The 15,051-nt window shown below is 32.5% G+C and overlaps 2 protein-coding genes across 2 annotated transcripts; one reads left to right on the top strand and one right to left on the bottom strand.

Annotated features, from left to right (window-relative positions):
* Positions 1 to 342: 342 nt before the first annotated feature.
* LOC125826005 (ethylene-responsive transcription factor 4-like) lies at positions 343 to 1,162 on the top strand. The gene has a single exon (XM_049505298.1). The coding sequence runs from the start codon at positions 379 to 381 to the stop codon at positions 1,060 to 1,062; it is 684 nt and encodes a 227-aa protein (XP_049361255.1). The 5' UTR covers positions 343 to 378; the 3' UTR covers positions 1,063 to 1,162.
* Positions 1,163 to 4,496: 3,334 nt separating this feature from the next.
* LOC125826018 (receptor-like protein 4) lies at positions 4,497 to 10,775 on the bottom strand. Its single transcript, XM_049505314.1, has 9 exons — positions 10,576 to 10,775; positions 8,085 to 9,140; positions 7,769 to 7,916; positions 7,174 to 7,245; positions 6,784 to 6,855; positions 6,456 to 6,527; positions 6,298 to 6,375; positions 5,110 to 5,291; positions 4,497 to 4,921 (listed from the first exon to the last, which is right to left on the bottom strand). The coding sequence occupies exons 1-9, from the start codon at positions 10,634 to 10,636 to the stop codon at positions 4,791 to 4,793; spliced, it is 1,872 nt and encodes a 623-aa protein (XP_049361271.1). The 5' UTR covers positions 10,637 to 10,775; the 3' UTR covers positions 4,497 to 4,790.
* Between the last annotated feature and the right edge of the window lie 4,276 nt (positions 10,776 to 15,051).

Here is a 15,051-nt window from a genome sequence, read left to right as displayed (position 1 = left end):
AATACTCCTTATTTGGATTATCAATTTAACCATTAACAAATACATCCTCTTATATTAAATACCTTTATTCCCAATTTGTTTAAAATGTATTTGACTAGAAAACCACAAGGACCAATATTAATATTTATCCAAATTTGATATACTAGTATTACAATTTTTTCCATTTGAAGAAATAAAATTTTAAAAAATACCATATATTATATGGTCCCTACATTTTCATCAGTCAAAGACTCCATTGACTGTTCTTTTCTTCCTATATAAAGAGGCACTTTCCCCCCTACGTTTTCTCTCAACCGTGCCCTAATTCTCTAATGACTTGTTCAAATTCTATACGTATATATATATAATTGTCCATTTCCGGTAAGCGGCGAACTGAAAATGGCGCCCAAGCAAAAATGTGCGACGGCGGCGACGGCAGTGACAGCGGCGGCGGTGAAGGAGGTGCATTACAGAGGTGTAAGGAAAAGGCCGTGGGGAAGATATGCGGCGGAGATAAGAGATCCGGGGAAAAAATGCCGTGTTTGGTTAGGTACGTTTGATACCGCTGAGGAAGCAGCGAGAGCGTATGATAAAGCTGCGAGAGAGTTTCGAGGTGTGAAAGCGAAAACTAATTTTCAGATTGTGATGCAGCCGGCGGATGTGAATCGGAGTCCGAGTCAGACTAGTACCGTTGAGTCATCGTCTGCGGCGGTTGCGGTTGCGGCGGCGACGGTGACGGTGACTGCGACGGCGACGGCGGCGGCAATGGTGGAATCGGTTCCGTTGGATCTAAGCTTAGGAAGCTCATCATCCGTTGGTATTTTTAGCAACGGTGTAGGTAAGTTTTTGTTCCAGAATTCTCCTACCGGAGGAATCACTCCGCCGATGTACTATTTACAAGGACCTGGAGTGATTCGTAACGGCGGCGGCGGTAGTGGAGATGGAGGTGCTGCTGCCGGCGGCCAGAGTGGGATGATGAAGAGTGAATCCGATTCATCAACTGTGATAGATTTTATGGGTAACGATCTCAAGCCAAAAGCTAATTTCGACCTTAATCTTCTTCCGGCACCGGAAGACATGTGAAAATTCTTCTGTATGGATCGGAAAGTTGCCGGAGTTGATGATCGGAGATTCTGCATGCTTTTTGAACTTTTGCTTTATTTAATTAGTTGTAAGCTTGTTTAATTAGCGTTAATTCCCCTTTTAATCACCAGTAATTAAGGAAAAAAAAGATAAGGGAAACTATAGTCTAATATATATTTTATATATATAGGGGAAAACGATGACGTTCTGTTCATCGAGTTACTAATGTGAATATCGAAAAATTTGAACTTTTAAGAAAAGAAGCTGGAAATAAATAAATCTTTTCATGTTGTTCAAGTGCTATGGTTTTAGTAGAGTATTGTATTTGCTCATATTAGCATAGACTGTTTACATCATATTTTTTAAATATAATATTTTTCAATCTTACGTGAACGTGGAATGATTAGTTTTGTTATTGACGAAGGCCGGAGGAAGTGATGATGGTGGTGGTGTAGCGGTGACGATTAAAGGGAGAAAGAAAAGGATAATTTGACACGTGTGGGTTAATGATAGTATGGACATTGCACAAATATTGAGGCAATAGATTAGGTTTGACCGCCAAAGAGAAAAAAGAAGTTATTTGACAATTATGGACCTTGTTGCCACGTGGACTATTGCTTAACTAATTTAATCTACTTGGTTTATTTATATCCAAGTTAAGTAAAAGTCTAATCAATAAAATAATAATTGATACTTCCTCCGTTTCAAAAAGAATATCCTAGTTTGATTTGGAATGGAGTTTAAGAAAATAAAAAAGACTTTTAAATCTTGTAGTTTAAAATTAAAGTTATATCAAATGTACCAAAATGCTCTTTAATCTTGTGGTCTTAAACATGTCATGTGGAAAGTTGAAGTTAAAGTGTTGTAAAAAAAAATGAGTCATTCTTTTTTAAACAGACTAAAAAAAATGACGTCATTCTTTTTTAAACAGAGGTAGGGAGTAGATTTTATGAATATTAATAGATAGTTACATGTTTGGACAAGTGGATAATGATGAATATATATATATATATATATAATGCATAATTCGTTGTCCAAAGTTGTGACACATTATCGATTTTTACCTTAAAAAGACAATATTGTTAATCCAAGCTAAAATTAAATAAGCATATATTTTAAGCCAAACTCTTGTCTAGTATATCTATGTAAAATAAAACATTGAACAAATTAAACGAGTGCATAAAAAAATATATTATTCATATATGTGTGTCATTTTATATGATAATTGTTTATCCCTAAATCAATATTTTGATGTCGTTCAAAAACATGCAAATTGAGATGATCAAATAATAACATTATTAATGTTATTTTGCTTGTTAAACGTAGTTAAGATAACAAGTGAAAATAATAGGTAATAAAGTAATTGATAAGATATAAGTAACAAATATTATTAGCATATTTGCCAATATGATAGTCCGATAGCGTCCATCGAAAAAGCACAGCTTGAGAGATTTAGGTTAGAGAACTTCAATAACAACAAGCAAACAATGAAAATTGTAATGGAATACTAATAAGGAATACAAATACATTTAAAGCGAAATTCTAGGAAATGTCTCACGTGAATTTTGTTCCCATAGTGATCTACATCTGCACGTTATTTCTGTTATATGTAGAACTGTGTAATCGCTGAAAGGAATTGTGGATTCTTCAAAAATGGTTACACTCTTTAACTTATCTTGAACTATAACTAAAATTTTACTAGCCTTGCGGCTTTGAAGTTCAAAATCAAATTGACCAATAAAGATCAAAGGTCTGAATCTTCGGAAATGCGGACAAATTTTATCGTACAAGCTCATACATTGAGGTTAGTACCACTTTTACTATGTTATATTTGATTTGTCTTCAAGCTCCATATCTTATCATTTGATATGTTTAATTATTGAATCCGAATCTCAAATCATACAATAATAATTTTAGAAATTAATAATATTTTTTTCGATTCACATTTTTAGTATTTTATCAACGATACGTAACGTTTATGCGTCAAACCGAATGAATAATGATGAGCGTGGTGGTTGGTAATATATAGGAGTAGTTCAGTAGGTAGGATAGACCAAAAGGTATAATAAGTGTAAGTGTGGATTGGAGGATTAAATTATAAGGAATTATTTGATAACTAATTATAGTTATGTAGTAATAGTAAGGCATATATTTATAAGAAAAATTATACATTAGTTATGCATGATATTATTCTCCGCAAATTTACTTTGTGGGATTACATTAAACAAATTTTTGTTATTGTTGTTGTCGTATTAATAATTCCACCTCTATTTTATATAAACTACAATAATATATAGATTCTTTCATAACTAGTATAAATATTTTATGTATTTCTATATTATAAATTAAACGTCATATTATTAAATTTATATATGAATAATCTATATTATTAAATATGATATTATTTATATAAAATTTAATATCAAATAATTCACTTCCGCATTATCTACCAAATGACCTCGACAAATTAATTATTTTATTTTTTGAAAGTTATTTTCACAGTCAGAACTCGTGACCTCCTGATCATATTTCACTTACTTTATTTTACTACCAAAAGTAGTTTTGGCGACCATGAAAGGGCCCATGTGGAAAATGAAATGAAAACGCGGCTGCCGCATTTTATGGGTCCTGGTATTTTGTGGTTTACCAATCTCACTTAATCTTATTTTTATTTATTATTATTTAATTACCATATTTTATTTATTATCTTACTTTTTTTATTAAAAAAAAAACTAATAAAGAAATACTGTCAAATAAGATGGAAAGGAAGGAATATTATTTGTCAATTAGAAGTTCGAGAAAAAAAACTAACTTTTTTCTTATTTTATCGTTTGGTAATTGTTTTTGAAGAAAATGTACAAACAACTAAATAAATAAAATATTTAGGACATAAATGTGGTTTAAATAGTCAAAAGTTCCTCTTGATTGATATTCCTTAAAAGGCATGTAAAAGAGAAATACGATAGATAATTTAAAACAGAAAATATGATTAAAAAAATTTCCTTCTAAGCTCTCTATTCCCACTTAGTGGGATTTCACTGAGTTAGTTATTGTTATTTAAGCTCATATTCTCTTCCTTGTTCAATTTCAACATCCAAGTGAAGTTGATTCCACTCACTTACCATATCGAGAAATAACCGAGGTACACGAAAATTTACTCAATCTTTTCAATTGAGACCGTATAATGCGATCACATTCTGTGGTTCTATTGTAATTCACCATTTCACAGTTTACATGAGTGTCTTTAACCAAAAGCTCCAAAACTAATGACAAGAATACATGTATATAATTAAAATATACAACACACTGTCTCTGGCTTGCTCGGACTCTCCAAAAATGTTATCGCACCCGAGTCAGATCCTTCAAAAATACACTATTTTTAGAGAATCCGACACGCACCCATCGACATTTTTGAAGAGTCCGAACAACATAGATCTCTTGCACTGAATTACATCTATGGCATTTATAATTGATTCCTGATCTGTATAAACCACTATACACATTTTCTAGCCACAAAACAGCAGCATTGTATCTGGAAATCTTCTCACTAAGCCTGCGATGGAGTTACAAGGTCTGCGGATGGGATTCATATTATCCTTCCTTTGTCAAAAAATTATACTGTGTAAGTAGGATACGAACAATGTTTTTGTTGGTATATGTATAAATTGTTGAATCCTCTTGACGTGAAAGAAGTTTCTAGTGTGAGTTGACTCAAAAATTGTTCGAACTCAGACAAGCAAAGGAGGTCCATTCTCAACAGCTGTCCGAGTATGTTCGTGATGATGACCATTGTGATGGTGTCTTGTCATTTGGATGTGGTTTAAATGTGTTCTTTTCTTCGCATAAGGAGCGTCTCTCACTGTATAAAAAATGAAGAGTGATTCATCAACGAGAAAGCATGAAACTCGTTTACTTTCATCGTGTAGAGATACATCTTCACTCGAAATTCATTTCTCAAAAACACCATGTTGACAACAATAGACATGAAAGAGATGGGAAATATATTTGACTATGGATATAGAGCATGTTATGTTGAAAAACTCTTACCAGCCATTCTTTTAGCGCGGAGGATATTTTGCCGCCTTTTCCACCAACATGTTATGCATGTAGCGATAACTACAACAGCGACACACGCCCCTAAGCCAATGCCTATTTTGGCACCAACAGTAAGATGTGGTCCACATGTTGGTAATCCAGGAATACCACAAAGGCCTGCATTATCAGTAAAACTGAAAGCATCCAAAGTAAGTATTTAGCATAAGTACTAATGAACAAAAAAATTCACAGTTTTTTTATCTGATCCTCGAGTTTATACACCGATGAATTGTCATATTAGTTTCACCACATGAATAGTAAGGTTTAATTAGCATCTCTGCCTTAAAACAAATGACACTGACACCTATTACCGCAGCATTTCTTTTAAGGAAATATGCTAAATGTTACTGTTAGAATTTGGACATACGTTAATTGGTTATAGCCTCAAAAGACAGTGATGTGGCCCAGAAAGAACCCTAGTTAACCCCCGTTTACCTAGCTATCAGAAAGAAGCCTAGCATATTTATTTGTTGAATATGTGGTAATAGTTAACGCCCATCCATCGAAGTAGCTAGTGGATTATGGAAGTTGGTGTCAGGTCTAACCGCCAGTTGTGGATGCTAAATCAATGGAGTTTAACGGTACACTTGTTTAACCTTAACTTATAATGTGTTCTAATCAAATGCTATGATTGTAGACTTCTTTGTTCTTTTCACAGTTATCATCAACACAAAATGGTGACAAGGAGACCTTCATCGACGCATCTAGAAATTGAATATCTACCATAAGTAGTATGTATTTTTGACGATAAAAAGTTGGACAAAAGAAAAACTACGTGAAAGTGATGCTCCCTCCGTTTCAATTCATTTGTCTTACTTTCCTTTTTAGTCCATTTCAAAATGAATGTCTCTTTCCTATTTCGTCAAACTCTTTAATTTCAACTTTCCACATGGCATGTTAAAGACCACAAGATTAAAGGATATTTTGGTACATTCTACGTATCTTTAGTTTAAAACCATAAGATTCAAAAGTCTTTTTTACTTTCTTAAACTATGTGTCAAGTCAAAACCAGACAAATAAATTGAAACATAGGGAGTAATTTTGGTACATTCTATGTTTCTATAGTTACGATGCAATTTCTGAAGGATGCTTCACTAAGAAGAAGCCTTATGCTAAGAACGTGCAGTTAGGAGAACATACTTGAAGCTAGCTCTGTGCAAGAGCCTTCCGCCTAACGCTGCAGGAATTTTTCCGGAGAGCAAATTGCCGTTGAGATTCCTGTAATAAATAAAGTAGTAAATTAGAGCTCTTTATTGATCCATCAAATGTCCTCAACTGAGCTTGTTGAAGTATCTTACAGTGTCAGTAACGACGTCAATTCCCCAAGGCTTTCAGGAATCGACCCGTTGAAGGAATTGTATGAAAGATCCCTGTTGTGCAACTTTTGTTAGGTAATCACAAAGTGAGGATTTAATCATATAAACAACCAACGAACAGTATGCACATTCACTACTCCCGCGGCACATATAGATGATAAAGAACAGTAATTATATATTGAATGCCTAACATACTCACAGAGTAGATTACAAAATTATTCTGTTTCCATATTTTCAGATACTATTACTCTGGCAGCTAAGAATATAATATCAAGTAAAGAAAAGCACAACTCTCCGCAAATGTACTCACAATTTCTCCAGACTAGTTATTGTTCCAAGTGCTGAGGGAATAGGCCCGTGAATGTTGTTTCCACTCAAATTTCTGTAAAATACACACAAGCAAAGCATAAGTCAGAGAAGATCATGTTTGAGAAGTGGACGCCGGCATTGCAATATACATGAACGAAAAGACATTCTAAAAGATGCTCAATATTGAAAACCTCTTAAACTGGAAGTTATATAACCGCTTAGTATGTAATTCCATCAGACAAATTATGTCCAATAATTTTGAAAAAAATGTCAATATATTGGCTAAAACTCATATTGATCATCAACTCCATTTTAAGCAGTAGAAGATCGTTGGAAGATACACATCTTTTATCCAAATAGTATATTCAAAAAAAGCAGCATTTAAACTTACATGCTCTGAAGATGACGCAATTGAGAAACATCATCTGGTAAGAAACCTCGCAAACCTTGGTTGTCCAGGTCACTGTGCTTACAGGAAAAACAGACAAAGAGGACACATATTAAGATAAAATAATAAAATCACATAACATAGAAAGAAAGCCAAGTATAGTCCAGCAAAACTTTTAAATTGGGGTGCAGAACATCAATAGAAGGAATATATGTTGAAAGTTTAGATACTGGAAAAGTATATTTTATTCATAGTGTTTCTACAGTATTTATAAGAGAACAAGTAAAGACCAAATAAACTAATCAATCCCTAATTCTTAGGAAATCCTTGAATCAAGGGATTTCCTCTAAACTATTTTCCTAGAATAATCTATTCTAATCCCATATTCACAGGAGCAGATTCTAATCAAATCTGCCAGCTTTATTTGTGGAGCAGATTATAATCAAATCTGCCAGCTCAATGGTGGAGCAGATTATGACTAAATCTGCCTACTCATTCAACATATGTCAACGAGAGTGTTACAATTACGTGTGTGTGCTTGTGCGCACGTGTGGAATGGGAGGAATTTTTCTATCTAAGGTCAAGGTCAAGAACGTACAGCCCATCGATGACCCATTTATTGCTGGAGTTGTCAAACTGACAATCTACTCCACTCCATGGATGTTGTTGCGGAAAACATGGATCACCATTCCACCCAAAACGAAGGGGAAGTCCAAGTGCAAGTTTCAGTGACTGTAAAGACTTTACTGAAAAAGAAAAGAAGATAAAGACTATCTTAATTAGAAAGGCACAAGCTTGACCACGGAACAATGGAAAAAATAACATACTACATTTGGCCCCTTTCGAGAGTGTAAAGTGTATGAGATGAAAAAACATGTAGCATCCAAGAAGTACAAGTGAAACATTTGACTTACCTTCCTCTGGTAATGTTTTAGATTCAACTGGTATAACCTCAAAAATCTCAATGGCACTAATGATGGCATGAGTCCCCGTTGTTGGATGTAATGTGATTGTCAAAATCCTGCCACTGACTGGAATGGTTGTGTTCAGTACAAGAGCACTGTTAACACCCCCCGCTATTCTCACAATGTCAATATCTAGATACACAATGTTACCATTAATCGAAATGTCAATAACCCTTTGTCCCACATCTGTAACTGAAGGATCAATTTCGGCAAAGTGTAACCAGACAGAGTAGTTTTTGTTGGGATCGACTTCTATTGTGTGCGTTAAATCCGGATCGTTGTCGGTACTAACAAGAGCAGTTTGGTAAAGAGCTTGTGGATAGAAGTTTGGAGCTACAGACGCTGACTTTATGGTGCTTTTAGTAGATATAGGCTTATCAGAATTCTGACCAAAGGTCATAATTGAGCTCCAGAACCGATCCCCACCCCAACGGTCCCCATTGTAGTCAACGTCAAACTTTGGATTCTGATCTCCACAGCTCAATCTTTTGCTAGTTCTAAAGATTGTCCCTCGACCAAATCCAGGACCAGAATAGTATGCTTTCTCATCTACTTCTTGAATCTCGATTGCGAGTATAGCAGGATCTCCATGACCAGTGCTGTGGAAGCAAAGTGAGGTAGTACCATTCTCAAGAAATACAAGAGTTTCAACAAATGCTCGTTCATCATGATTACTCCAACCAGACGGCAAAGAATAAACCAAGGTCCCTTCAACAGAAACATCAAATAGAGGTTCGTTATCAAAACTTGGTTCTTTAACCAATCCAAAGTAGATCCTCACTGAATAGTGGCCATGTGGCACTTTATCGATATTGTAACAATTATCAGGACCCTCTGATCGAGGGAAATACCGTAATGTGTCGAGTGGAGGTGTTATGTAACTTGGGCGGTTTGCTTTCGTACGTATGCCTCCTGTATATCCAAAATCTTTATGCCAGAGGGTATTTGTCGGGGAACTACGAACATCATTTTGAGCTCCGCAGCTTATTCGCGTTACATATGGTGCTGCAGTGAATAAACAGGATAGATAATTAGATTAGTAAACAAAAGAGCAACTTGAAAGAGGCTAATCAATAATAAAGGAGCAGCCTTTTTCTTTTCATGTAACAGTGCTAGCAATGGAAAGAACAGCAGAAAAAGTACATATAGGGAAGCAATAACGTCTTATAAAGTTACACTAACGTTGTAACAATTTATTTATTTATTGATGACCATGGTGTCCAGGCGAGTTTTCGTGCACCTCGACTAATTCCAGGGGACATATGAGAAGAATCACCTAGTATGTTTGCACCAAAAAAATTTATCTCTTATGAAAAAACCAGACTTCTAGCTGCTCATTAAGTTTGTGAAGACACCTCACTTATTTCTTTTTCCTCTTTAACACAAGACTCAAGATACTTCATCATATCATGGAGTGAAGCGATTAGAAATTTTGCAAATATACAGGATTATACTGACGAGCACGTGCAATTACGTTACGAATAATTAGGAATCCTGTCTTACATCCAATAACATACTCATAGAATTAACCACAACCAGCCAAGTACTTGCAAAAATCTAGCACATGAGCTAACTATTTTCCAAGACCATATAAAGAGTCTAATCGCAACATCTCACATGCTTGTGGCACTTCCAACACAAGTTAAGATTAGTGAATCAAAACTAAAACATTTTAATGCAGACACAATTACAGCTACATAATTACAACTAAATTCACATTGCATAAAAAACATAAAAGGAGCTGAGACGGGGAGAGTTAAAGAAGAACAACAAAAGTTGGATTTTTTTTGAGAATGCTGCTATGAGTTTTCTTCAATTTGCTTCAATTCCAATATTGAAAATTTAGGCACCATAAGGTCCATGACTAAATCCAACAACATAATCATAGAACCAACCACAAACAGCTAAGTACTTGCAATTAGTTAACATTAGACAATCAAGCCAAACAAATCGAATTCAAACACAATTTTGCATCATCCATTAGTCGAGTTGCGCTCAAACTGGCTCAGACATAACGAATATCAAAGAAGAAAGTTACTCAAAACATGTTAAAACTACATAATTTAGACACCCTTTAAAGTCCTTCATCAAATTCACATCATACAAAAGGAAAAAATAAACATAAAAGAACCTAACCAGGTAGACAAAAATCAATCCTGAAAGCAAAGAAGAAGAGCAAAAAGTGAAATTTGAGCATTTTGAGTCCAAATGCTGCTCTGAGTTAACATTAATCAATCAAACCAAAACAAATTGAATTCAAACACAAATTTTACATCATCCATTAGTCAAGCTGCACACAAACTGACCCAAACATCACAGTTATCAAAAAAAAAAAAGTTACTCAAACACATTATAACTACATAATATAGACACCCTTTAAACCCCTTAATCAAATTCACATTATACAATAAGAAAAAGAGAATTATAAAAAGGAGCTAACCAGGTAGACAAAAAGCAATCTTGAAAGCAAAGAAGAACAACAAAAAGTGAAATTTGAGCATTTTTAAGTCCAATTTCTGCTCTGAATTTTCTTCAATTTGCTAATAATTTCTTGAAATACATTTCCCTTTTGCCCATTGTGGGAACCAACCACCATAGATAGAGAAAAGGAATGTAGACTTAGCATAGAGTAATTGATGGGACGTGCAGTAGATAGTACTTGATTATGGACTTTTTTTGGTTCATGATCCTATGCTTATGCAGCCTACTGTTTCCCCTGTACCCTTGCTTAATCAATTGCCACGTGGCTTTACCAAACATTAGGCTGAAATTAATTCGGTAGGAGGGTGTGGAGGTCGTGCAATACAATAGAAAACAACATCTCTACTTCCACGAATTAGTGGTAAGGATTGTGTAGACTATACTCTCCTCAAACGTCACATATAAAATTTCACTGAATATGTTATTATTGTAAATACTTCATGGTCACGTGGGATTTGAAGAAGGAATAGTTTATTTTAATGCAAGTATTAATAGATGTTTTCACGATTTGACTTCGCAACCTATAAATTTACACGAAAACTCTATTGTTGCTCTATAGCTTTCTTTCATTTCAACGTCTATGGCCTTTTTATTATCTTGAAACGTTAAATAATACTAGTTTTTTTAATTTTAATATAACTATTAAGAATTTTATAGTAGTTATATTTAAAAATTTAATGAACGTTTAAATAATACTCCCCTTCCAGTTCCTAATTGTATGTCTTCAGACGAACTTTATTAATTAAATAAAATGTCCCATTTGCAATTTGAAAAAAAAAATACAGATCTTATTTGTACCATTAAAGATAAAGAAATTATTTTCAATAAATACGGAAAAATAATACTTCAATGCCGTTATGAAAAATAGTAAATGACGAAAATGACTAGTAACTAAAATACTAGGAAAAAGAATAACAAACGTGGAAATATTTAGAAGCTACAAAATGCGAGTGCATGATAAGAGCACACATATGAGAATATTTCCCTCCAAGTTTTGGAAAAGTGAGTTGGGTCCCATATCTTTTTAAATTTACATTAATGTCCTTTAATTAGTGGGAAAATGTTTGAATTTGTTCATGCTTCATTGGACTTTGATACACGGAATTGGAATCAAATGGCCATTAATCATTGCGCCATTAACGGGTGCCAAAGGTAGGGGCTCCTCCAATGCCAAGCTAAATTAAAATCGGTGAATTATGACATGTAAATTATAACGGATATGATATGATATGATATGATTTTATTTTATATTTTAATATTTTTTTTTGATATGCTTATAAATTATCACGTTGGAAAAATATATTCAAAAAATGTAACATGCAAGTTATGATTGGCTGATATGATTTTATATTATATTCAAGCTGGAGGTTATGTTTATTGGACTAGTTATAAATCATGTTGGATTGTTATTGCGTTAGAGTTGCAAATAAAGAGGAGGAATTTAAAGAAATGCATTTTCTAAATGTGGCATGTAATCATGACAGAATCGATATGACTTTCTATTATATGTATTTAACATAGATGTCTTGTTAAACTAGTTACGATATGACATACTATCTGACTGGTTCATATGATAAACCGCCCTACTCCTAAGCTCTCCCCTTCTTCTTCATCATTTCTAATTCATTTTTCTTCTTCTTTATAGTAGATTTTCTCAACCATCTTCTTTTTCTTCATTTTGTTGTCTTTTTTTTTTCTTTTTCTCGTTGATTATTTTTTTCTTCATTGGTGAATGTCTTTTGCAAAAGTGAAAAACCACTGTTGGGACGAAATCATTACCGGAGAAGAAGAAGTTTGATGAAAATCACAATTGAGATTTAGGTGCGACAAAATAAAACTCGATTCGTCCAATCAGTCCGACTCGTTTAAGTTTGGGCAGGTCATTCATGAGTTCAACCCATTAAAAGTTGGGTTGATATGTAACCTGAATCGGCTTATGAGCTATCTTGTCAAAACATTTTTAAAAAAAAACTTTTTTCTAATTTGATATGTTATATATAGGAATAATAAATATATTTTTTATTAAATATTAAAATATTTTAAAAGACCAAGTAAAATAATTAAACTTGATAAAAATTGGATTAGATTGGGTCTTGACCCGTTATGTAACCGATTACCTAACTCATTTTGACCCAAACAAAGTTGAGTTGGGTTGGCTCTATGGCCCGATCATTGTTTGAACCCATTATGACCCGTCAAATTGCCACCCCTAATTGAGATCTATTTTTTTTAGGAAAAATTACTTGGATGAGTACCTTTTAATAAATAATTACTGATTTTAGCGATACTTTTTATTCATTATTCCCTTTGTCCCTAATTACTTGTCCATTTTGACAAATCAAGAAAGGACAATTTTTTTTTTACCTATTATACCCTCAATTAAATAACTAATTACTTTGAAAAATATAGAACTTTTCATCCACTTCATAATTAATAGGGGTAAAATGGTAAACTCACTATGTCATTAATTGATTTCTTAATAGGTGTGTCAATTCAAAATTGGACAAGTAATTAGGGACAAATGGAGTACAATTTATAGCAATACATAACAATACTATATTAAATATGCAATATGTATTAAATGTGAATTATGTATGCAATATATATGTATTATAATTGTTTTCTTAAATATATTATGTTTGTTTGGTAAGAAATTTATACATTGTATTATAAGTGTATTAAAATGTATGATAAATGTACTACCCATCAATAAAATTTGTATTATATGTGAATAATAAATTGTTATTTGTAATATATATTAAAACTGCATTATAAATGTATTAAAAGTGATCAAGTGAAAAAAATATTATTGCTATAAATGATAAATATTTTTTTAATATAGTATATTTATGTAAGTTCCTTTTTTTTACAATGACATTTTTCTCTAATTTTTTACCCGAATATAACCCTTTTGACTTTTAACCCCTCCATTATTTAAGTTTTGCCACAATGAAATTATTTATTCATGTGTTATATAGGTTGGCATCATTATTAAAAATTTTAAAAAGTGTATAGACATTTTGAATGATGCTAGTGAAATAGCTCTTTCGGTTATATTTTAGTTACTTCACCTACACATATCATTAGATTTTAATCGAAGTGTGTTCGATAAACAATTCAAACAAGTTATCTGCACACTTGATAATTCACAATATAAAAATCGTAAAAATATGGACTTCATTATTTTTCCCATTCACTCAAATAAATATTATCCCTTTAAAAAGAAAAGAACACTCAGGAAAACTAGTATTTGTAATAATAAAATAAAATCGTGGTAATGATTTTAGGAAGAGATAATTACATTATAGTGTATCTCACAAAGTTACATTACAAATTAAAATCACTATACATGAAAATTCACCATAATAAATAAATAAATAAATATAAAATATATTGGTAAATATGTATAAATGGCAAGAATAGTCTGGTTTTGAAAAAACAATTTTCTGGAGAAATTTTTAATTTCTTCTCAACAATAGAAAAACTTATTTTGCTTCCAATTTAAAATAGTTTTATATGTTAGCCAAACACCTTAATTTTCTTAAAAAGTTTTTTTCGTCAAAATAAGTGTTTTTGGTCTCTTAACAGCAATGCCAAACTGGCTCTTTGTTAAGATTGTTAAATTATAATGAAACTCCATCATTGCTAACAAGTAACAATAGATTCCGATTAATTTTTTTTTTACACTCACATCAAATATACCTTGAAATTTTTATCTTTTACCATGAAAAATTGAATGGACCCAGTTACTTCATTTCCAATGAGATACTGGGATTGAATTTTTATTTCGAAAATCATCTTAATAATTAACCTTCATTCTCCATCTCAATCGACTTACCAAAAACACTTATTTTCCGCCCCTATTTCATAATTAAACTCCACTATTGTCAATAACATATTTTTATAATTTTTTCTTTCACAAACTTAATAAAAGATTGATGTCCAATTACCGTTAAAGTTTGAAGTTTCAAAATTTGAAAATTGAATTTTCGCAAAATAAAAAGAATAATTATGTATTTTGATCTTATTTCGAAATTTTTGGGTGATTTGGAGTAGTTTTTGGATGAATATCATGCTTACAACAACAACAACAACAACAACATACCCTGTGAAATCCCACTAGGTGGGGTCTGGGGAGGGTAGAGTGTACGCAAACCTTGCCACTACCTCGTGCGAGGTAGAGAGGCATGAATATCATGCTTAGATTCAACAAAAAAATAAGAAGTTAACTTTTTGTATAAGTCATATATAATACTGTATATTATTATATATAATCTGTATAAATACCTTTTATAATTATATAAAAAAATATTATATATTATGTGTACAATATTGTATATAAAATTTTAAAGCATTTTTGTAATAATAAATATTGAAATTTCTGTATATTATTATAAACCGAATGTATATTATTGTATACTGAATTAAATTTTGG

Source organism: Solanum verrucosum, unplaced genomic scaffold (assembly GCF_900185275.1).
Source record: "Solanum verrucosum unplaced genomic scaffold, falcon-dt-bn FXZP01000161.1, whole genome shotgun sequence".
Lineage (NCBI taxonomy): Eukaryota > Viridiplantae > Streptophyta > Magnoliopsida > Solanales > Solanaceae > Solanum > Solanum verrucosum.
The sequence above is the reverse complement of the archived record's forward strand: the minus strand, read 5'-3'. Positions and strand labels throughout refer to the sequence as shown.